At 51.1% G+C, this 20,629-nt stretch overlaps 1 protein-coding gene across 4 annotated transcripts in view; it reads left to right on the plus strand.

Moving 5' to 3' along the window:
- Positions 1 to 20,629, plus strand: part of LOC146204954 (ecotropic viral integration site 5 ortholog-like) — a 235,032-nt gene that overhangs the window by 78,281 nt on the left and 136,122 nt on the right. The window contains exon 1 of one of the 4 annotated variants that reach the window (XM_084589639.1): positions 10,821 to 11,298. The exons of 1 other annotated variant lie outside the window; for it this stretch is intronic. In XM_084589639.1, coding sequence (XP_084445765.1) covers positions 11,132 to 11,298 — 167 coding nt within the window. In that variant the 5' untranslated portion in view covers positions 10,821 to 11,131. Of the gene's footprint in view, positions 1 to 10,820; positions 11,299 to 20,629 lie in introns of those variants that run through there. 2 more of the 4 variants (XR_014704094.1, XM_084589638.1) reach the window with 2 other exon arrangements.

The following is a 20,629-nucleotide window of genomic DNA, read 5'->3' on the forward strand; positions in this document are numbered from 1 at the left end:
CTATATTTCGTGAGGCCACCCGTCCTGTGTGGCCCGTTTTTTTTTTTCTTCTTCTTCTTCCTTTCCTTATCGCACATTTCTTTCTCGAGTCTCGGCTCACCCGTCTGAAGCCCTTCCCGGCGGCGTTTCTTGTGTTTGCATAACCTGACCAAGCGTGATTGCAGCGCGTGATTTTTGAGTGGAGCGTCAGCAGTACGAGGTTATTCTCTGCCGATGCGTGCAGATTTTTTTTTTTTTTTCGTGTGGAGATTTCGACGATTTCGACGCACGTTCCCCTCTATGCTTCTGTCTTTTCTAGGTTGCGCCGTTTTCTTGCCCTTGTTCTGCGCTTGTTTCGTCTTGAAGCCTGCCGTGTTACGCGTCAATTAAGCGGAGAAAAATGGCGTCTAGGGCGCGATGAAGCCTCCTCCGTTGCTTGTGCGCTTTTGGGTTGACGTCTCTCTCTCTCCCTCTCCTTTTTAATCTGAAAGCTCTCCCGGCTCTGTTTTTTCAGCGGTGTGCGCCAGAATGGTAAAGCGAGGTGTTTCAGGTCTCTATGGCTCCACCGTCGGCAGAGTGACTGGGAAAGGGAACTGAGAGGCCATTTTTCTCTGATACTGGACCTTGGGCGGGTGATTAATAACCGCGCCCTCGACGCTCGCCAAGTCACTCCGAAGAAGAGGGCTGCTTCTCCGCGCACGAGGGTCCACTCTTTCCTTCGGACCGCTTTCGAACAGCGAGGCGCATCTGGGCCTGTGTTTGCCTCCTCGAGGGTGACCTGCGACTTTGCGTGCGACCTGCGTCTGCCGCAGCCTTGGGTTGAAAGAGGCACGAGGTTTTCAGCCTGTACAAAGCGCGGGCTTTATTTTCCACGTTGGAGAGCTACTCATTGATTACGCATTTACGCGCTTAAGGCTGGACGTTAGTGCAGTAATAAAAAGCGAGAAAGAAAAAGCAAGTTGGAAAACGCTTTTTCATTTCTCTTGCCCACCATAACCATGGGCAGTAGAAATGAATAAGAAAAATAGTGCCCTTCGCCGACAGCAGCCTTCGTCGGGGCCTGTATTTCGTCCTCACTTGTGACTAATTCTCGACGGTGCCACGCAAGGCCAGCGCCTCCCATCTCGCCGGTGTCAACGAAACGAGCAGTTACCCGGTATTGTTACCTGGGTTACTTCTTCCGAGGGAAGGCACAGTAGATACTTGCCGAGTGGGGCGCACGAGCTTAATTCCTTTGTGTGGACCGTTGTTAGCGTCGCTCGCGCTTGGGTTGCTCTGACCGGCACGTGGTTTCGCGGCAACATTGTTTTCACCGGACCAGCTAGTGAGCGCCTACATGGACGGATTGTTTATGCCGCGCGCGGGCGTTTGCGGCAGTCGTAAAGACCCTGAAAGACGTTGATGCCCCCGGGCCCAGCCCCACTTGAAAGCAAGTGGAAAGCAACTCCATAAAATGAAAGTGCTTCCTTGCCACGAACGCAGAGACGGGTATACCGCACAATAAATCAGTGCAGCGGCAAGGAGTGCTGCAGGTCTGTTTGAAGAAAGAGGGGTTGTAGTGATGTGGATGCGTTGGCGTAGTGAGAGTCTTTTTCTTCTACATTTGCTTTTCTGGCGGTCCTCGCGCGCGGGTTCCAACGCATCGCTTGAAACATTCTTACGCATAGTCGGCCTGCCGTTTCGCGTTGATGCGGTCGTATCGAGTTTTGTTTAGTGTTGCGTGGCGTGGTCAGTAAGAGAGAGAGAGAGAGGCGACGACATCACGCACAGACGATCACTGAACCACGTACGGGCTCTAGTGGCGCGAGTGCTACTATTTACGAGGCCATGCTGTATTGACCTCAAAGTAGACTTCCTCCATCATACAACTGCTTTAGGGTAACCGGGTTTAATTCACAACCACGAGCCACGATGGAAACGTCTCGTAAACAACGCTGCCTTCTTTCATACAATCCTTGGTGATCGTCATGTTTCAAAGAACAGATTGCGTTCATAAGCAATATCCAGACGTTTCACTCGGGTTGCGGGACTGGCGTTGGTTTAGTAGGGCGTGGCTCTTACAAGAACAGACAGCGAATTCCTGCTATCAATGTTTTATTTATGGCAAGTCACTGCAAAAAAAAAAAAAAAAAATCTCTAACGCGTCATTTCTTTCTTTCTTTTTTCATCGAGTTACAGTTATAAATTCTTGAGATTTTGCGTCCCCTTTACCGAGGAGAAAAATTATTTCAGAACCGGTGATACGTGGAGAAATCATAGCACTATACCTTCCGTAGCTCTTTTGCCGCAGTCTCTTGCCTTTTTTATCATCAGTTATCGACGTTTAGGCTGCTGGGCACTGCTTACTTTAAAACTGGAATACGCTAAGCCGCTCATCATCTAACCTCGGCACAAACGACCATCCCCGTTAGGAGCGATAAGCCATCTTTGAAAAGGATTCGCCTCGCCATCGGCAGCATTCTCCCCTCAGTGTGCGCCTAAGCTTACAAGTGGCGGCAGCACTCCCTTCTCCCTGTAACAACGGTGATCCGTCGCTGTCACATAAGGCACGAATGGAAGGCTGCCAGATGCAACGTGTGTAACTTCCCCGCGGGCCGTCGCCCCGGCTCACCAGCATTCCACTCTCGCTGTCCGCGAAGGGAAGAAAAAAAGGATGGCTCTCAACGTGGAAGGGCGGCTCAGTGGTTGCGCAGCTTGGGCAATCCGGCTCGCGCGCTGTCAGTGGCGCTGGGTTGCAAGTGGGCTGCTGGGTCCGCTCCCGTAGTGGAAAAAAGGAGCCTTTTTCTTGGCGATGCACTTATCCGGGATTGGGGCAACGGCGTCGCCGCCTGATCGAGCGCGTCCGATTAAGATGGGACTCGGTGCGATGCCCGGTTGCTTCGCTTCTCTTCTTTGCTTTCCTTTCCACTGCGTCGAAAACGGTTCCTATCCCACTGCACCCATTTCGTTGTTCGACGGCCGCTTATTTATAGCGCCCCAGCGCAGCACCGTCGCCGCAGGGCCGGCTGGGTTTTCCATTTGGCCGCCGCTTGCGCAACGACTTCCTTGGACTCGGCGACGACTCCGCCGTCGCTGTCGTCGCCTTTGTCACGGCGAGCGTCGTCTGGTTCTTCGTTGTGGCGCCTCCCGGGCCAATCGGCGGAGGCGATTCGCTGAGTGACTGCGAGCGTAGTCCCGCGAGATTTCTATCTCTATAAATTTCCACCCTCGTGTACAGGGACGCCACACACGACGTCGCATGACTAAGTCCGTGTGTAGCAAGTGGGGCTGTACTTCGGTAGACGTTCATATTATGGGTGCGTTCATAGCCAGTCGTGCAGTCGTCGAATAAAAGACAGCCTTCCTCGTTTTTATATGTGAGTGTTCTGGTGAGATAAAATGTGTTGCATTTTGGGTTGCAGTGAACGGGCTGTAAGCTAGACCGTGAAGCTAACGAACGCTGTTGCACCTTGACCGATAGACTTGCCATAGAGATTAGGTTACTGGGTGAAATATTCACTTCCACGACAAAATATACTCACCTAGCTGGTTTATGCGATTACCCCCGCTTTTTTCTCTTGCACTCGGTCCCACCTGTTCTGTCTGGCTGCCGGAACGCGCGAAACAAGCGCGTGAAAAGACAGTTCGCCTTCTTGATACTGCGACGTGTTGTGAAATGCAGCCGGTGAACGCGCAGCGCGCGTTCTTCAGTTTGTTAAAGCGTGCGGGTTAGACGACGTCCTCGTTCGTCCCTCGCGTTTGCCCTGTCTTACATATTTCAACTTCGAGGACGGAGGTGTTTCTTTTTTTCCTTCTTATGTTTGTGTTGAGGTGGTATAATGGTTTGGCTTTGTTCTGTATACACTCGCGTCGGCGTCCGAGCACATTTCGAAACATGCTGTTGTTCCGCGCGGCCAGTGGCTGCGTCAGTACACCTTATGTGTGCACAGAAGCGACTGGTCCGAGCAATGAATGCACGTCGGCTGATCCACGAGTGCATCTGCGGTGGCCGCTTGGCCGCGTTTCCGCGGCCGCGCGCAGTGCAGCCGAGGGGTTATGGCGCGGGTCGCCAACCGTAATGGCCTCTTCTTCCACCCGTCGTCGCGCGCTTTTTCCCGGAACCGGAGAAAGCGTATACGGCCGGCCTGCCGGATTACACGGGTTAACGGTGGGAGCCCGGAGCGCTTCCTTGTGTGCCACGTAGATTCGAGGAGAGGATCGAGCTTCGCGCCCCCCGCTCACACGGGGGGTTGTGAGAGGAGGCGGGCTCGGTGCGCGCGATACCGCGCCGCTGATGCCGCGGAAGAGGAAACTGCTTCACCAAGGATAAAACTAATTGGGCTGTTCCTGGACGCCGTCGTGTGCAAAGCGTAGTTCGCGCGTATACTAACTGCAAATAATTTTATTAACAAACTTATTAACAGGTGAGGCAGCTTCTGAAACACACGCGCATGCACCCATGCGCGCTTTTTTTTTTTCTTTAATCATGTGCGAATAGGAGAAAAATATACAAAAAAACAACAAAAAAACAACATGATCCATGCACGAGCGCTGACGCTGTGCACACGGATGTTTCTATTATGCACCTTCATCGATATGTGGCCGTGAACTCGCGCTTCTCGTGGTATTGGTGTCGCGAAGGGACATTTGCAACAGTGGAGTATATGGTTAATTCGAACTTCCGGTTCATTGTGGTTAATTTGTACTGACACTGGTTAATTTTTACTGACACCCAACATCCACTTTATTGAGGAGGCTTCCCTGATGCTCACTACGGATGTCACAATGTGGCATTTCGGCTGATGGGACTTTTCATAGTCATGCCTTCTGTCGGTTAATTTTCCAGTACCTTGCTTTCGATAATGCGCTAGTTATTTCGTTAATTGGGTGCCTAATCAGGTTTTATACTTTCACTCGTCCGTGAGAACTTCCTGCAATTACTGACATAGCGTCGTCATTTCGAACCGTAGCGTCGTCATTTCGAACCGTATTGATCACTGTCGAAACGTGGCTGTTGCGGCAAGGTTTGGCGAGACACGCTTCAAAGGTGGCATGCCGCTATCCTGCCCACTGGTTCAGTGCCCAGCGATTTCCATGCACGGTCGCCTTGCGTAGCATCGCCTGGGCTCGTGCTCACCTTGCGCGCCGGGTTGGCCGCAGGTGCGTTGCGTGCGGGCCTCGCGGCGCCTCACCGGTGGCCCAGATAGCGGGACCGCTTATGGACATCATTACTGTATCAGCGGCACGCGCGGGGTGCAGCTAACGAGCGGGAACCTCCATCGGCGACGCTTCTGGCTACGTCGAGAGGGAACGCGTGGCGCTGCTGAGGCTGCTGTTGCCGCTTGCATGGCCTCGCTCCTCGTTTCTTCGCGTCGCCTTTTTGGTCCGCGCGGTGTCAGCGTGCGAACGTGGCGGTAATTCGCGTAACGATAGGGCCCTCGAATGCTCTCTCTCTCTCTATCCGCGCTGGTCGCCGACTCGGTTCCCACTGCCGGAGAGGAAGGCAGAGCCGGTTGCTGCGCCGATTGCCGTGGGGTCGAGAGAAGACGTCTCGGGGGAGATTTTCGACGCCCAAGTGGGATGATTTATTTTGCACGCTGTGGGTGCGCGTCAGAAGGGGGGGGGGGGGGGGACGTTTCGAGTGCGTCGAGAAACGAAGAGGAGGGCCACTTGAAAGTGATGGGCGCCCCTGAGAGAACGGATCCTATTTACCAGTACACTGCCGGAGGCGCCAGGCGAGCAGCGTGAGGCGTCATTGCCGAACTTCGGCCGCGGTGAATTTCGAGGGAAAGCACTCGATGGCGCCAATAAGAAAGGGGGGGTCGCGAAATGCACGATGTAGAAAGGAACGAAATGTGCAAATAAAAGGACAATGTCCCGTCGGCTTTTGTTATGATAATAATCGCTTTATTTCATTATAATACGCAAAATGGTGTTCTGAGCCGCTTAGTTCGACAGTGGTTGAATGCAGCAAAGGCACACCGCCAAAATTCGCGAAAAACCCGCCCAGCTAAAACGCGAAACCGTTGTTCGTTTACGGGTTCACCTCATTGTCCCCGTCTCCACGCGATATTGCGCTCTGTCATATCTCCACATCACGATGGGGAAGTTTGGGAGACTATTATGGACTATTATGGTGTCTAGCAACCGGGGAAACCGGGAATTGTCAGGGAAGTTTCATGCGCCGGGAAAAATCAGTGAAATGTCAGGGAAACCATCGAATGTTTCGCTAATGTCAGGGAAAAAAATGGCCTGATATATTCTGCAGTGCATTTTCATTTTAAGCAGGCGCACAACATGTATGTTATTCAAGCAGATTCTAATGGCAGTGGCCAGCACGAAAGCGATCGGCGATCTGTTCTGCCAAGCGCGCGCGCGCAGTCATATTTGATTGGATTGGCTCAGATTTTTGCGGGATGGGCGGCGCACATGCTCTGAGGCTGGCATCAGTGCGCTTTTAATTTTCACTAAACGTTTGACGTTCTTAACGGCCATTAACACCAATGAAAATATCTTCAATATTGTGAATTGCAGATAATGATTAATAAATAGTTTTTTGTTGTGCATTATTCGCCTGTGCTCATTATCATCAGCAGCTAAATTTTTAAGTCTCTTCATTCGTCAGGAAATTTAAACTGAAACTATCAGGGAAAACCTGGAAAAGTCGGAGATTTTGAAAATAGTTGTTTGCTAGAAACCCTGCTATACTTGTCTTCGCGATATCCACATTCCCTTTTCACCATACTGAGGAATTCCAGATTCAATGTGTACACTGCGTTTACTCGAGGGCCGATGCTGATTTGCAATGTGTGGTAAAACGCGACATAATGTTTGGTCACTATGAACCCTGTTCACATCTGTTACGCCGATGGAGCAAACGGAATTTCACATTTCTCCTCACGGAAGTTCCGCCATTCAGGAAGCTGCTTAATTGCCCCTTCCGTCGTGAAAGAGCAACCAAGGCACGCCAAACCTGCCCATAAGTTGCAATGCCATTTGTCATCTACTGTACGAGAGCGGAAAAAATTATTTTGCGCCTCAGTTACTGGGAGATCCCCCTCTGTCGTATACCATTGGTTGGGCGGCTTCCTTTGAGGAATTTCACCGCTATATCCTTGACTGTCTGACTGTAGTCCTGCGGACGATAGCCGCCTCCGGGGAGGGTGGTCACTTTGCGCCACCGGCACGTACGAAGGTTACCGTCACGTCGCGGTGCGCGGGGCTATGCATATACGGCTCCGATAGAAACGGACGAGCGAGCACCGCTTTCGCCCTCTCCACTTCACTGCAACTTTGGAGGTGTGCTGAGATTGATCAGGATAAGCCAAAAGTGATTGGACGTTTGTGCAAATTAAGCGTTTTTTTCTCTAGCTTCTATTTTTTATTATATATACCTTGCTAGGTCGTACAAACAGTCTATATAAAGTTGTTTCCCCCGTCGCGATAGCTCAGTGGTTAGGGCGCTCGACCACTGAACCCATGAACGCGGGATCGAATCCCGGCCGCGGCAACCACTTTTCGATGGAGTCGAAACGCAAGGCGTCCGTGTGCGAAGTCAGCTGGGCACATTAAAGAACCCCTGGTGGTCGAAGTTATTTTGATTCCCTTCACTACGGCGTCTCTCGTAGCCTGAGCCGCTTCGGGGCGTTAAATCCTGGTAAACCCGATCCAAATCACCTTCTTGTGGCTTCCGTGTCTATCCCGACGCATAGAACACCGTGCTGGGAAGGTGTGACTGTAATCTAAGCAGTTGCAAGCACCGTGTGATGGAGAAGGCTGACCAGTCAGCGCCTATTCGGCAGCGGCGATTCGATTCTTCAGTAGATACCTGTGCTTCGGTCGGCGAAACAGAATCGCGTGGTTTAAAGTCATGCGTGCACCGCTTACGATTCAGAGAACGACATCAGAGACTGTTTACCTGGGCGCCCTCAATCTCCGGTACATCACCTCCCTTCGCCATAGGCGCACGGCCCATTGCTTCAAATACCTGAGTCCGAATTTTGTAACGATGATTTTCCCGATGCAGCCTCTTTAATTCTTTTGTGTCACTGGTCTCCAGAGCGCGTTATACGCTGTACGCCAAGGCTGATAGCTAGCAAGCAATGCGCTTCGCTGACTCTGATGCACATCGGTGTGAAAATGACGAGTCGCAAGAGGAATCATCGCAAATAGCGTCTGCTAATAATTGCACGTGTGCTGACCAGAGCAGTGTCAGAGGCACGTTATGGTGGAACCTGTTCTACGCTTTTTGCGCTCTGGAAGTTTTGCCGAGTCTTGAAGAGACTGATAAAAAAAAAACTCCGAGGCGCGGAGAACAAAAGAACACCTTCCATTGCACAATTGGCCTTTACACGCTTCAGATACTTTTTTCTGCCGTTGAAATTTTCCAGTGCCAGTGCTGCGCTTTTGCCTATTTGATTAGTCGTCGTGAAGCTTGTAGGGCCCGTGGCGCGCCGCGCATTCGAAGGCCGCGCCACTTCCCAATGCCCCCTGCGCGCTGCCTGTTTCCCTCTCCCCGCTCGTTCGGGGATAACCGGTCCCGCGCGAGGGGGCTATAAAAGAAGGCACGCGCCGCCGTCTCGCCCTCCTCTTTTGCTCCTGCTCTTCGCTCCTGCTCTTCGTTCCTGCTTCGCTCCTGGCGCTTTTCCACGGAAGACGACCCGCAGGCTGCAGCCCCCCGGACGACAACCCCGCACCGCCTTGGACGACCCCCTGTGAGATTAAAGATGTTTGTTACACGGCCCGCTGTGTATTTGTCGTGAGCATCCCTCGGGCAGAGGAATCGCCCACAAGCTGTCAGCTAGTGTACATTTTGTCAGCATGGGAAATATAGAGAGACAGTTGTTACAAAAAATACGCTGCCATTTCCGCAAAGATTCACGCCGATCTTGTGAAAAATAAGCTACCGGTTCCAACGACAATTACTCGTGAAATGTAGCTACGTAGTCAATTGCTGGCCCAGGAAAGTAACTGAACAATTACAGAAAAGTGATCGATTACTATTGCGTATTTTTTTCACCACAGCACAGATTTATTCGGACTAGAATTAACTATTGCGGATTGCGTGACATTTTGTTACACTGAGTTATCTTCAGGACGCGTTGTTTTTCGAAGTTGTCACTAATATTCCCACATTTCTTAAAAGCATCAGTATTTCCCTGAATGTATGCGCTAGAGGGAAGGTTATTGTTACTTCGTATGGACATCTTGCTTACCAGCTCGTATAGATGAGCAATGTTTAGATGATAGTGTCGAAGCTCTCATGGAGCGCCGCGCTCCGTTGTAGTTAGCCCTCAAATAAGGCTCTGCGGGTAAGCCCACAGAAAATCTGCAAAAACAGTCTGTGTGTGATTTCTTTGAAACATTAAATGCGGCCTGTGGCGCAGAATCATAGCATTTCGTCTAATGTGAAAGCGATTTAATTGACCGACATGATACCGTTTGGGAAATATAATCGAGTTATCACCCATTTACAGGAAACTAACAACTGTAATTTATTGCAAGGAATCAATTGCTTGTAGCGGGAAGTACGCCTCTGATTAACTCCCTCTCATTCGCACAATTGAGACAGACTTTCTTCTATACGCCAGCAAGACTTTTTTTTTTATAATTATTCTTTTTATACAGCTTCCGCTCCGACCCCTCCTGTCGTCTATCCTGACCTATATGCCTATTTTTTGTGCGCTGCCCCGTCTATTGTATTGCTGCTCTTCGGTCCCTGTTATACCCTCATCCCCCAGTCCTCCTCGCCTACTGCTGGCCGGCTTCTACTCGTAAACAGGTCTGGTGTGGCACATGCATACATTTTGACCATTTGATTTGTGTCCTTAAATACTATTCTGTCCATATGAATAATACAGCTGCAGAAGTAATATGCTCGTTCCGGTTGAGTCTGACAGTACAGTCTTAATTTGCGACGCCCCTTGTAACGAGGGTCGAGGTAATTCTTTTCACTTCCTGCCCTTTTATAGTTATCACTTGCTGTGTCGGCTGGAGATAACGAAGATGCATCAACTTCTCAACCACTGACCGACTGCGGAAAAGAACAGAATTGGTACGGGGCAATCGTTATATATTATTTCGGTTCAAGGACGCGAGTATGAGCCCGCCAGCACGACCCGGTACACTGTTCTGCCCATACTCAAAGTGGCCCGGAACTTATGAATGTAGGTCGAGGTGCAGGTGCACGGTCTTTTTTTTTCTCTCTCTCTCTTTTTTTTTTTCTTTGTTTCCTAAGCGCCCTGTGAATGCGCCTTTGTCTGGTCGAGTCCGTTCCCTAATTTGGGCTGATCAATTTCTTTTTCGCCTATGGCATTTTGTTTCTAGAAGACGGCGCTTAGGCAGCCTTTATTGTGTTTCGCCTTCGCACATCGTTGTTTACGCGTCGGGTCGCCTGTATGTCATTTTGAGGGAAGACAAATCGATATTTGTTTAGTCTGTGTTCTTCCTGGCTTCTACGATTTCTGCTCCCTTTCTTCCGGTCACGAAAACATGGTACCTTGTTTTTCTTTTTTTTCACGCAGAGCACTGGTATTCTTCGTTTGTTTCAACAGTGCCAACGAGCACTACTACGGCGGCCAAGTCAAACATTTCCGCTGAAGAACCGAGATAAACTCCTGAATGGCGAAGTGTATGGGGTCAACGCAGGAACAATGGCTCTTTTTTTCTTTTTTTTTTTCCCCTCTCACCTTCTCTTCCTCCCCTGCGCTTCTCTCGTCTGCCGACAGAGGCCGGAACAATCGGCCGCGAACGGAGAGAGGGTGCACGCGAGGCCACGTGACCTCTAACTGGGTCGTGTTGCGTTTAGCGTCCTTTTTTTTTTTTATTTTTCTTCTTGTTCCCTTCCGCTCTGCTGGCGGCACCGACCAACTCTCGGCAGCGGGAAAAACTTCGCGGGCCGCTGGCCGAGCCACATCGCTGCGCGCACCTTTCGTCGGGCGGCGTTCGTTTCGGCAGGTTACGCGCTGCTATGCGGCGCAACGCCTTTGATTTGCGACGCTAGACTTCGGCGCGCGCTCTGGCTTCTTGCGGTTCCGCGTCCTAACTATCGCGCGCGCGCTTTCCATGATGTGAACACTGCGCGTGTGTGTGCGCGCGTGTGTTTACGCTCCGCTTTTTGACGCGGTGACTCTGGTGGCTTTGGCGCGGCGACAGACTTGCGACTCTCGCGTGCATGCGATTCTTGGATGCGTACACCGGGCCGGCAGCGACGGAACCGAACAGTCTGCGATCGGCGCTGAAAGTTGCGGATAACGTCGCCGCTTCCGCGCCGTCAGTCAAGAAGCGTGTCTGGTTCTCGGCCGCGCTGTCAGCCATGGGCCTCAGCGACACGAACGACAGGTGAGCTCATCGCACACGCTTTCTCACGCATCACGGCCAGTGCCTGGTCGGCAGCTTGGTGCACGATTAAATGGCTCGCTCGACAGTGGGCATAGAGCTCGCGCAGAGGCCGTATTCTAGACCTTCTGCTCGTGCTAGATGCCTGCGGGTTTCTGTTATGAGTCATAGTGTCGTTCGGCGTTCATTCTGCACGCACGGCTGCATGAAGCCACACCGGCGCTTTTGTGTAGCCCTGTCTGTCGTTTGCGTATAGGAACTGATCTCGGTGCAACCTGGGCACTTCGATGCATTCTTTGAATGAACCAACGGTAGGGCGGACCGCGCATCGTACAGCTAGCTCGGCAGGCAGTGAAAGGCGATAGCAACGCGAAGGCCGACTTACTGGTATGGGGGGGGGGGGGGGGGGGGGGGGCGTGAAAGAAAGCTATCGCCAAGGGACGCATTGAGGCAGGTGCCGATAAAGACCTAGCCTAATGCATGCTGTTACTGTAATCGCGGCATCCAAGTATATTTGGAGCAAAGGGCCGTGAATCTACTGTCGGGTGTGTCGTTTTGTTTGAAAATTTGTTTCTACAACTCTCTGTATGTTGGTGAATAGTTTCCGGGTGCTTGTTTCAATCGGGTGTCTAGGCGGGCGCAAACAGCGAAGCCCCGAAAGATGTGCCGGACAATTATTGATGTCGGTGTTTTAGTTTGCTCGGGCTGCGTGGTTTTTAGAGCGTTTTTCGTCGCGTTTTTGTGATACATCGGCTGCACTCGTGTGCTGCAGTACAACTTTACACTTTCGTTCCGTTATATATAGTACTCCGGTTTGTGAACCATCGAAGTCGGGCCACTTAGCACCACCCTCGTATAAAAATTCGTGAATCACCTATTTCATGTGCACGCAGAAGATTCGGGGTGGTATCAAAGGATTCGGCGTGCTACGCAGCTCAAAATTATTACCAGAGTCGGAGCTTATAGTTTACGCTAGTGTACGAGCTATGTCATCGCAAACAGTATACCTCCCATGAGCCTTCGTACGCCGCGCGCCAGCTGCAGTGGAGACGGCATAGTCCAGGCAGCCTCCATACGAACACCGGTCTCAGGGTGTTGGGAAGGAAACGCACAGTATCTCTCGCACGTCTGGGTGCACGCCTGAACCGCGCCCCAAGGGAGGGGAGGAAGGAGGGACTGAAAGAAGATAGACAGAAAGAGTTGCATGGTGGAGGGCTCCTGAATAATCAAAATTTTGTTCCTATTGTAAAATGCGCCCGAGAAGCTTACCAAGCGCGGATGCGAGCCAAGATCGAAGCGGCGCGAGCACCTGCTGCGGCCGATGGTTAACGCTCGTGAAACTTGGTTCAAGGATAGTTGAACCTCTGCATTTTTTTGTACATGCTGTCGGATGAGTATCAGCTGTGTAGTGGAGGATTTGAACAATGCATGCGCCGGGATGAGTTAATGGATTGGTTGTGATTTTTTTTTTTTTTTTTGTCGCTTTAGGACTCGTAGCCCGAGTCCCAAAGCGACTCAGGCTATGAGAGACGCCATAGTGGAGGACTCCTGAAATTTCGACCACCTGGGGTTCTTTAACGTGCACTGACATCGCACAGCACACGGTCACTTTGCTTTTCGCCTCCATCGAAAAGCGGCCGGGATTCGATCCCGCCTTCTTGGGCACAGTAGTCGAGTGCATTATAACCACTGCACCACCATGGCGGGGCGGATTGGTTGTGAGGCTTTGCCCTTTCTAACAGATGGGCAATACAATTTCTAGCCAAGTAGCGACTGTGGCGGACCCTGTCCCGCCGTGGCATCAATGCCACTAACACCATCTATCTTGATAGCCTTCTACAGTTCTCAGGGCGTTATATTAGTGGATTGTGTTGTTGTTGTTGTTCTTAGGAAACGAAAAGCGCGAAGAGAAATGCGGTAACTTTTTTTTTTTTTTTTCGTTCACGGCAGGCGCGTCATGCATACGGCTTTGCTGGGGTGGGGGGTCTTAACTGCAACATAGAATGTGTAAGAAAACGTGAGTCCGCTGTAGCTTAAGTGGGCCACCCCGAAAGACTGCGTGCTACATGGTTATAGGAATCCAGCGCTGACACTGTGCACGGTCTTTGACGGGCCTCGTGTATTCGCGGGGATCAAGATGTCATCGGTTTTTCTCAAAGATCGTGGAAGCATCAGCTACTACGGTCGCCCTCCATCTGTTCATTTCACTACGATCGTGCGGCGCATACCTCGTGCGCTCCCGGAGCGAAACTAGCGATTACAGTGAATCGCGTTTAAAGAGCAATACACGCATGTATATCTCGCCGATATGCTGTCTGGTCACGTTTTTATGGAGCACAGTGCAGTTGTATCGAGATCATCCCCCGCAAATAGCGCGTCGCGTTCTCCATGCTGGAAGAGTGCGCAGATTCCTTGTTAACACGGAAAACTGATCCATCGCAGTGGCGATCAGGAAGGGCGCGCTTCTTTAATCGGTCCCATTGAAAGGGAATCGTGCGAATGCAGAGCAGATGGGCAAAAGATTGAGAGAAAGAAAAAAACAGGCCCTGAGCCTAGGCTATGCATTCTCTGCCGCCGGGAATGAGGACGTTTTCACAAGATAGGGTGTAGGCTATCGTTCAACGTGTACTGGTCAGTCCGGGAAAGTCTTCGGCGGGCTTTGCTGCTTCGCATTGAACGATGCCCCGTGGTAGTGACAATGGCGTTTGCACATCGGTCGATGTCTGCTCTCTCAGCTTCGATCGTTCAGACAGAGCAGTACAACAAAAAAAAAGGGGGGGGGGGGGGGGGGGGGGGGGCTCACGGCAGTGAAGATCTCGTCGCAGTCGCACGGGTCGAAGTTGCTCCGAACGCTTCAAGACCGGCCCGCGGGCGCACGATTTCGTGTTTGGTTTTCCTCTCCGACCCTGGCCAAACACGCGCGCATCCCATTGTTGGCCTACTTGCAAAAGTCGTCGATCTCCACGAAGTCGAAGGCCAGCATTAGTTAGCACTCACTTTTCTCATTCATTCGTGCGCACTGCGGCGGGAGTTGTGTCGTCGCCGTCATCGGCTGCTTGATTGGAACTAGCGATAGCATTACCCGCTAGAGTGCTGATTGCGATTGTTTGCTCCAAAGCCGACCTCTGGCGTTGGAAAGGAAGCGCGGGGAGTGTCCTCTTTTAAGCCCTTACCCAGTCTTGACGTGCGGGTTGCTGGCCTGTAGTCTTGCATGCTTTTACAGGACCGGCATGCGCCGCGGTAGTTGGCTTGTATAGCATGGTCTTGGGCAGGTGATTTGCGTGTCAACATGTTGCAAACCGTCGAGCGAAGCGCTCTCGGAAAGGAGGAAATGGAAAAAAAGGGGGAGGGGGGAGGTAACGTACTTAAACCGAATAGGGCGTGCGAAAGCTTTTGCGCGCAGATGGAATTTGATGGAAACGACCACGTGCAATGCACAGCGCGAGATTGTGTTGCAGTCTGCAAACGGGGCGATTGGCCGCGACGATAGCTACGACTTTCCCAGAAGAAATTCTTAGGGTTCGAATCCGATCTGCTCAGATTTTTTCTGTGTGCGCGAGCGTGTGTGTGTGAAGGCACTACAAGCGTTACACGATTTTGCTGCGCTCTATCAGGCGTTTAACCTGGTTAGGCTGATACCTTTCAAAAGCGCTATTTGAATGGCCCGCGTCAGCACACGTGGATCGTGACGTTGCGATCTGGTTGGCCAATCGGGAATTAGGCGCAAGCAGGATCATTGCTCGGCTCTATCAATCGTGCGAGTTATTTCGCAAAAAAGAAAGAAAAAAAGTATGAATGAAGGTTACCCCGTGCATGCTAATCTGCTCCGTATAAATCTAGCATTATTCCCTTCCCCTGATCCATCTTCAGGAACGTAGTGCATTCAAAAAGAGTGCGGCCACATCATCCAGATTTACGTTAAGCAGTTATGTAACGTCCCTTGTATAACTTGTCGGTTTTTGCTTACATCGCACTCGGGAGCAAGAAGCAAGGTGCCATGCTGGGACATCATCTCTTCCGGAAGAGAACACTTATTTGCGTTTGAAACGTGCGCGTGTGCGTTTCCCTCAGCGTTTTGTTGAACATGAGATTAATTAACGCGCTGTAGACAGCAGGAGCGGCGTCCTGCCTCTTTGCGAGTGAGTAGCTTGGCACGCCTGGATATCCTGCAGCCGTGTGTACCTCTTCGTGTCGAGAAGCCGCCATCCCGTTTGTATACTTCCATTTCCATGCATCTCTCCCCCACGGACTGTGACTGTAGTGGATCTGAGAGGCACATTCCCCGTTTTGATCGTCCACGTTCACTGATCCCCGGTCGAGCTTTCCAGGGAAAGTTTGGAAATCCCCTTTACCTCGATCTGAGACAGTCACCATTGAGAAGTACGTGCGGATACATAGAGCGGACAGAGGCGCTGTGTCCGGATGTTTTTTTAGGACCGTCCCGAGCCTCGTACTTTCCCTGCGCAGCTCTTCTGCTAAGCGCAAGGCCATCCGGTCTTCTTTCTCGAAACATCGGACTCCCCCACCTCCACCCCTATCCTCTCCCTTCGTCCCATTCCTTTCTGCTTCCTGTTGCCATTTTGAAAATTTCTGTAGTCCCAAGTAAGGAAAAACAAAAAAATGTAGCTCAGCTGCTGGAGTGCGAAACGTCGGTAAAGGGCACGTGGTGGCCGGTTTGGTGGTGGAAAACCGTAATCACTTTCCTTACAGCTTGCAGAGTCTGGGCATCTTCTAGGCTTGTACTGTTGGCACCTGCAGTGTTCCTCAGCCCGGTCACGTGACACGAGGAACTATTTAGTTGCAGGCTAGGCTGCGTAATCGCTGTCGTAGCGAGGCAAATTTCTATGTTTTTTTTTTCTTTTTTTTTTTTTTGTTCGTTGGGCAACGAGAGACAGATGCGAAGAACTGAGAAGAGAAAATAATTTTGATGCTGCGTGCCGCCACGGCGCGCCTCTCCAGCTCTTACTGACGCTTGCATCTGGAGCAATCTACCAGCTGGTGTGGACGGTATCCACAGCTTCCAAGTAGATTTACGCTCAGAGGTTACTTGAGGAGAATTGGCTTACTTCCTGTGAACTGATATCAGGTTCATATTTCGCAGATTTAGACTGGGGGTTCATCATTCCCCTATGCGGTGAAATAGAATACAGAATTTCTAAATAATTATCAAGGAAGGTCGGGTCAGTTTTCTTACCATTTGTAAGAAGAAAAAAAAAGGGGGGGGGGGGTAGACGAGACGGGAGAAACTAGTTTATTGTGTCAAACGGCTCGGTACAGCCGTAGACTGCTTTTAGGGGGGGGGGGGGGGGGATGTAATGCGCGTTACTGATTGCATTATTTGTGAGAACAGTTGTAGGTTGGAATTCTTTACGTTTGCCGACATTCTTATGTTGAGCGAGTTTACTGTAGAAGTTCAAGTCAGCTTTTCTGTTACTGAAACCTTTCTTGCCATGGCGTCGTCATACCTCATGCTCGTGTCCTCCGTGTTCTGCGTCGGCAAATGCATCTACTGAAAGCGTATCGGTATGGAATGAAATCAAATGCGAACGCTCGGCTTAACCGACTATTGGAGATTGAGTATTCCTCGTTCTCTACATTTCGCGGCATGCGATAGCACGTATTTTCACATTCTATTTATTAAAGTGGGTTTTGCGTATATATTCGTAGGTGTTTATCCGATAGAACTATCAGTGAGAGCACGTTTTGCACTCCTCGACGAGACTGCTGCAGGGACAGGTGCGCCCTCTCTTCTAATGGCTTCCTCTTCCGAACTGCAGTGCCTGAGTGCTACCGCGCCTCTCCTCTTCACAGGGCTTTCGTTCAACGTGCTTTTTTTTTTTTTTTTCTGTTTCGAAGAAACCCACACATTTTAACCAGGCTTCGGGCAGCGACCCGCTTAATTATCAGCTCTAACTGAGGTTCCTGAACAACTGGTAAAGAAATCTAATTCGTGCACGTGCAATACGAGGAATTAGAGACTGATCGAACGCTTTAAGATGCAGGGAAGAACGATGCTGATGTACCGGTTGCGCTGTGGGAAAATTCTCCCCTCGCCAAGTCCTTGGCAGACTTTTTCCATGCAAGGGCCCTCTTACTCAAGCTAATGCACAGCATGCCCTCGTATATACATAACCGTTCGCCGACTTTACTGATTATGTAGGATGGCTCTAACACGTAATTTATTCCGGAGCCTTCCACCACGGTACCTCTTTCAGGTTTTCACCCAGAAGTGGGACATATACTTCGCCTTTCCTGTCCTCAAAAGCAATTTTCATTTTCGGCACAAGTATTCCTTTCCGACATGCCTGCGGACTCCGGAGATGTCCAGTCCATCAAACACGATCGTGATGCGCTTCTTACTTGGTTTGCATTCATAGCGATCAGCCCCCTTTTATTTTTTTTCTTTCCGCACCCTGTCATTCGGATGCTCGTCCCTTTCGCTGTTTCATTTCATTGTACGTTTGACACTTCTGGGAGGCTTGCCTGCTCATGGCGTGACTTTCTGCAGCGCCTGATAAATTGACATGTTTCCATCTCCACTCCACATTTGTCATTCCCGCATTCTCTTTTCTGTGCAGTTGCTAGTCTCCCCTTGCTATCAGCACAGCTTTAGCCGCTCGGCGAACTGCGCAGCAAGTTTACATAACGAAGGTCGCAAACTTGCCGCGACTGCGTTTTTATATGCGGCGGCAGTGTTTGTGTCCCTTTTCATCGTGCGAGACTAGTCTGCGTCTCTCCCTTTGTCTTTGGCATCGCATGCGTTTGCGGGTGTCCGCGGCAGCTTTTCTCACCAAGCGTGTTTGGCATTCGGAGCTGGCTGCCATGCGTTACTCACGTGTAGTAGTGGTACAGCTGTCCTGAATGCCGCCGCACGAGATATGGCAATGGACGCCGCTGGGCCAGGAGTCTTTCGCCTAACCGACGTTGAAGTACTGCCTGCCGCTGCACCTTGGCAATCATTTCTCTTTGTTGGAATCGGGGCCTTTTGGAGAGGGCTACAGACCCGCCTTGATCGACGGTAACGTGCCTTCGCTTGGTCGTTCGCGCCGTGAGCTGTCGTCGCCGGGTCCCTCCTCGCCTGGATGCTGCTCGCGATAGGGCGCTGGCGGTTGTTTGCCATGCAGCTAGCTCCGTGGCGTTCCTTCGTCCACACCTTCCTTTCTTTTCTCACTACGCCGGTTGTGGGTTAACGACTTGGCCGCCCGCAGCGGCGTCCTCCCACGGTGAACGGGCCACGCGCGTTTCATGGATGCCGCTCGCACCTCGACCGCTGTCTCCCTTCGAAGACTCTTCCCCCTACGCGCATACTGCTTTCGCAGTAGCGCACTCAAAGTATCTCTCACTATGAGCGTCGCCTGTTCGTCTTCTCCGGGGCAACTCGCCTAGGTGTTGGCTCCTTCTATCTTGCGTTCGCGATTTTTGCGCAGCGCGAGCCGCAGTTCGGGCCCGTCTGTTGTGCCGGGACTTTCGACCAGTGCCGGACGTGTGGTCAGTTGTTGCTCCAGCATCGAACCTCACGCTCTCCTCTCGCTGTGGATGCAGCTGACGACGCGACTCTACGCTGCAGCGAGGGGGACGTGACGCGCGGCATTAGCATAATAAGCGTAGATAGCGAGCCTGCTCTTCGCTCGTACCTGTTTCCCGCGTCTTTATTTTTCTCTAGCGCACTCAGCGGGTTCAGTGAACCAGCGGAAGCGTCTCCTCCCTCGCTTTTGAGGGGCTTACGTGGCGCTGGAGGGGTGGGAGGAGGTGCTGCAGTCGCGCAGCGAGAGTCGGTCCCGAGCGAAAGCGAAGAGCCCGCCGGGCCATTAAAGCGCGCCGCCTTTTGTCACTGCGGAGGCCGCGCGGACGACGCAAGCCGTCGCTCACGGCGCGCAATGGTCCATTGTCATTTGTCCCCGCCGCGGCCACCGCGTGCTGTTGGGAGCGAAAGAGAACTGCACTTCGCGCATATTTTGTTTTTCTTATCTCTCTTTTTCTTACCTTCATGAAAAGCGGCTTTGCAGAGGTTGCTGGAAATGCAGTGTCTGTCCGGGCGGACGGTGCCCGTTGCTCGTCATTCGGGCCAATCTCATTAGCGAACTCCGCGGAGGGGTCAATGATGCGTTGGACACTCTCGGCGCGTCTTGGAAGGTGTGGCGAGGAGGGTGCTAGCCATAAGAAGATTCTGGAAGTCTTTGCTTGGCGCAGTCTGGCACGGAAAGCTGCCAGGTGCGGGGCTGTCATACTCGCTGCCCCCTTGGATCCAGCTCGTGTGCTGTTTGTTTTTCTTTTTTTTGTTTGCCTACCGCGAGAAATCCGAGGCTCGTGCCACATCGCTAACGAAGTCGGGACGTGGATATTAATTACCCTCTCCGTCTTGGTGTATCGAAGCTTTACGTTATTACTGTTTGGAGAGGACATAGTTTTGTGTTCTCGGGATAGACCAGAAGAAAACAAGTCGTGTTATATATATCCCCCCCCCCCCTTTTTTTTTTATTTTGTCCCTTCTTTTTGCGCCGCGGTGGCTGGTCAGATAAGGTAATCAGAAGCAGTTTCATGTTCCGCAGAAGGGAAGAAAAAGATAAGTGTGGTGGTGGTGTTTTTGCACGCTGCTTAGCTGGTCCGTCTATTTATGCTGTACTGTAGTAGCAATAATTTATACTTGCCATATTTTTCGGCATATTTTAAGTATACGCTACTTCCAGTCTTCGAGGCGAACGGTAACCCAAAGCCGCAATTCTACGCTTGTTCTATTGCGGCTGTTAACGATGGCTGCGATTCGTCGAAAACGAAAATTCGAGGCTACTGCTTTTTAATCTAAAGTGTGGCTTATGCAGCAAATATTTATAGCATGATTATGTTATCGTTTATGCAAATAAATGTCAGATAGACAAATGTCTTCCTCTGAATGATTTACTATGCTATGGCAATTTTATGTGACTTAGACGAAAGTGGACTTCCATTATAGCCGCCGAATTTTCTTTCTTTGGAAGGTTTGGAGCTCAGTGGGACCACATCGTAGTCTCTTAGCCCATTATATATATATATATATATAAAGTATTTAACGTCGAGATCTATCTAGGTGTTTTTTTTTTCTCGAAGGGGGGGGGGGGGTGACACGGATACTTGAAAAGTTTAAAGGTACATGAATGCGACAGCGTAATTGGCTCCACATGCACCCTTTCACTAGCTTAGTTATTATTCCCTCAATTGTGCCTTTACTATCTCACACATCCTCATTAGCGTACGCTACCATGTTATGTACAAGACTACCCGACAGAGATGTAAAGCCCAGCTTATATAACCAAGCCGTACGTATACGCGACTGGGCGACCTATAGGAGTGTAGCGTG

The sequence above is a fragment of the Amblyomma maculatum genome, chromosome 1, assembly GCF_055883805.1.
Source record: "Amblyomma maculatum isolate TAMU_Amacu chromosome 1, ASM5588380v1, whole genome shotgun sequence".
NCBI lineage: Eukaryota > Metazoa > Arthropoda > Arachnida > Ixodida > Ixodidae > Amblyomma > Amblyomma maculatum.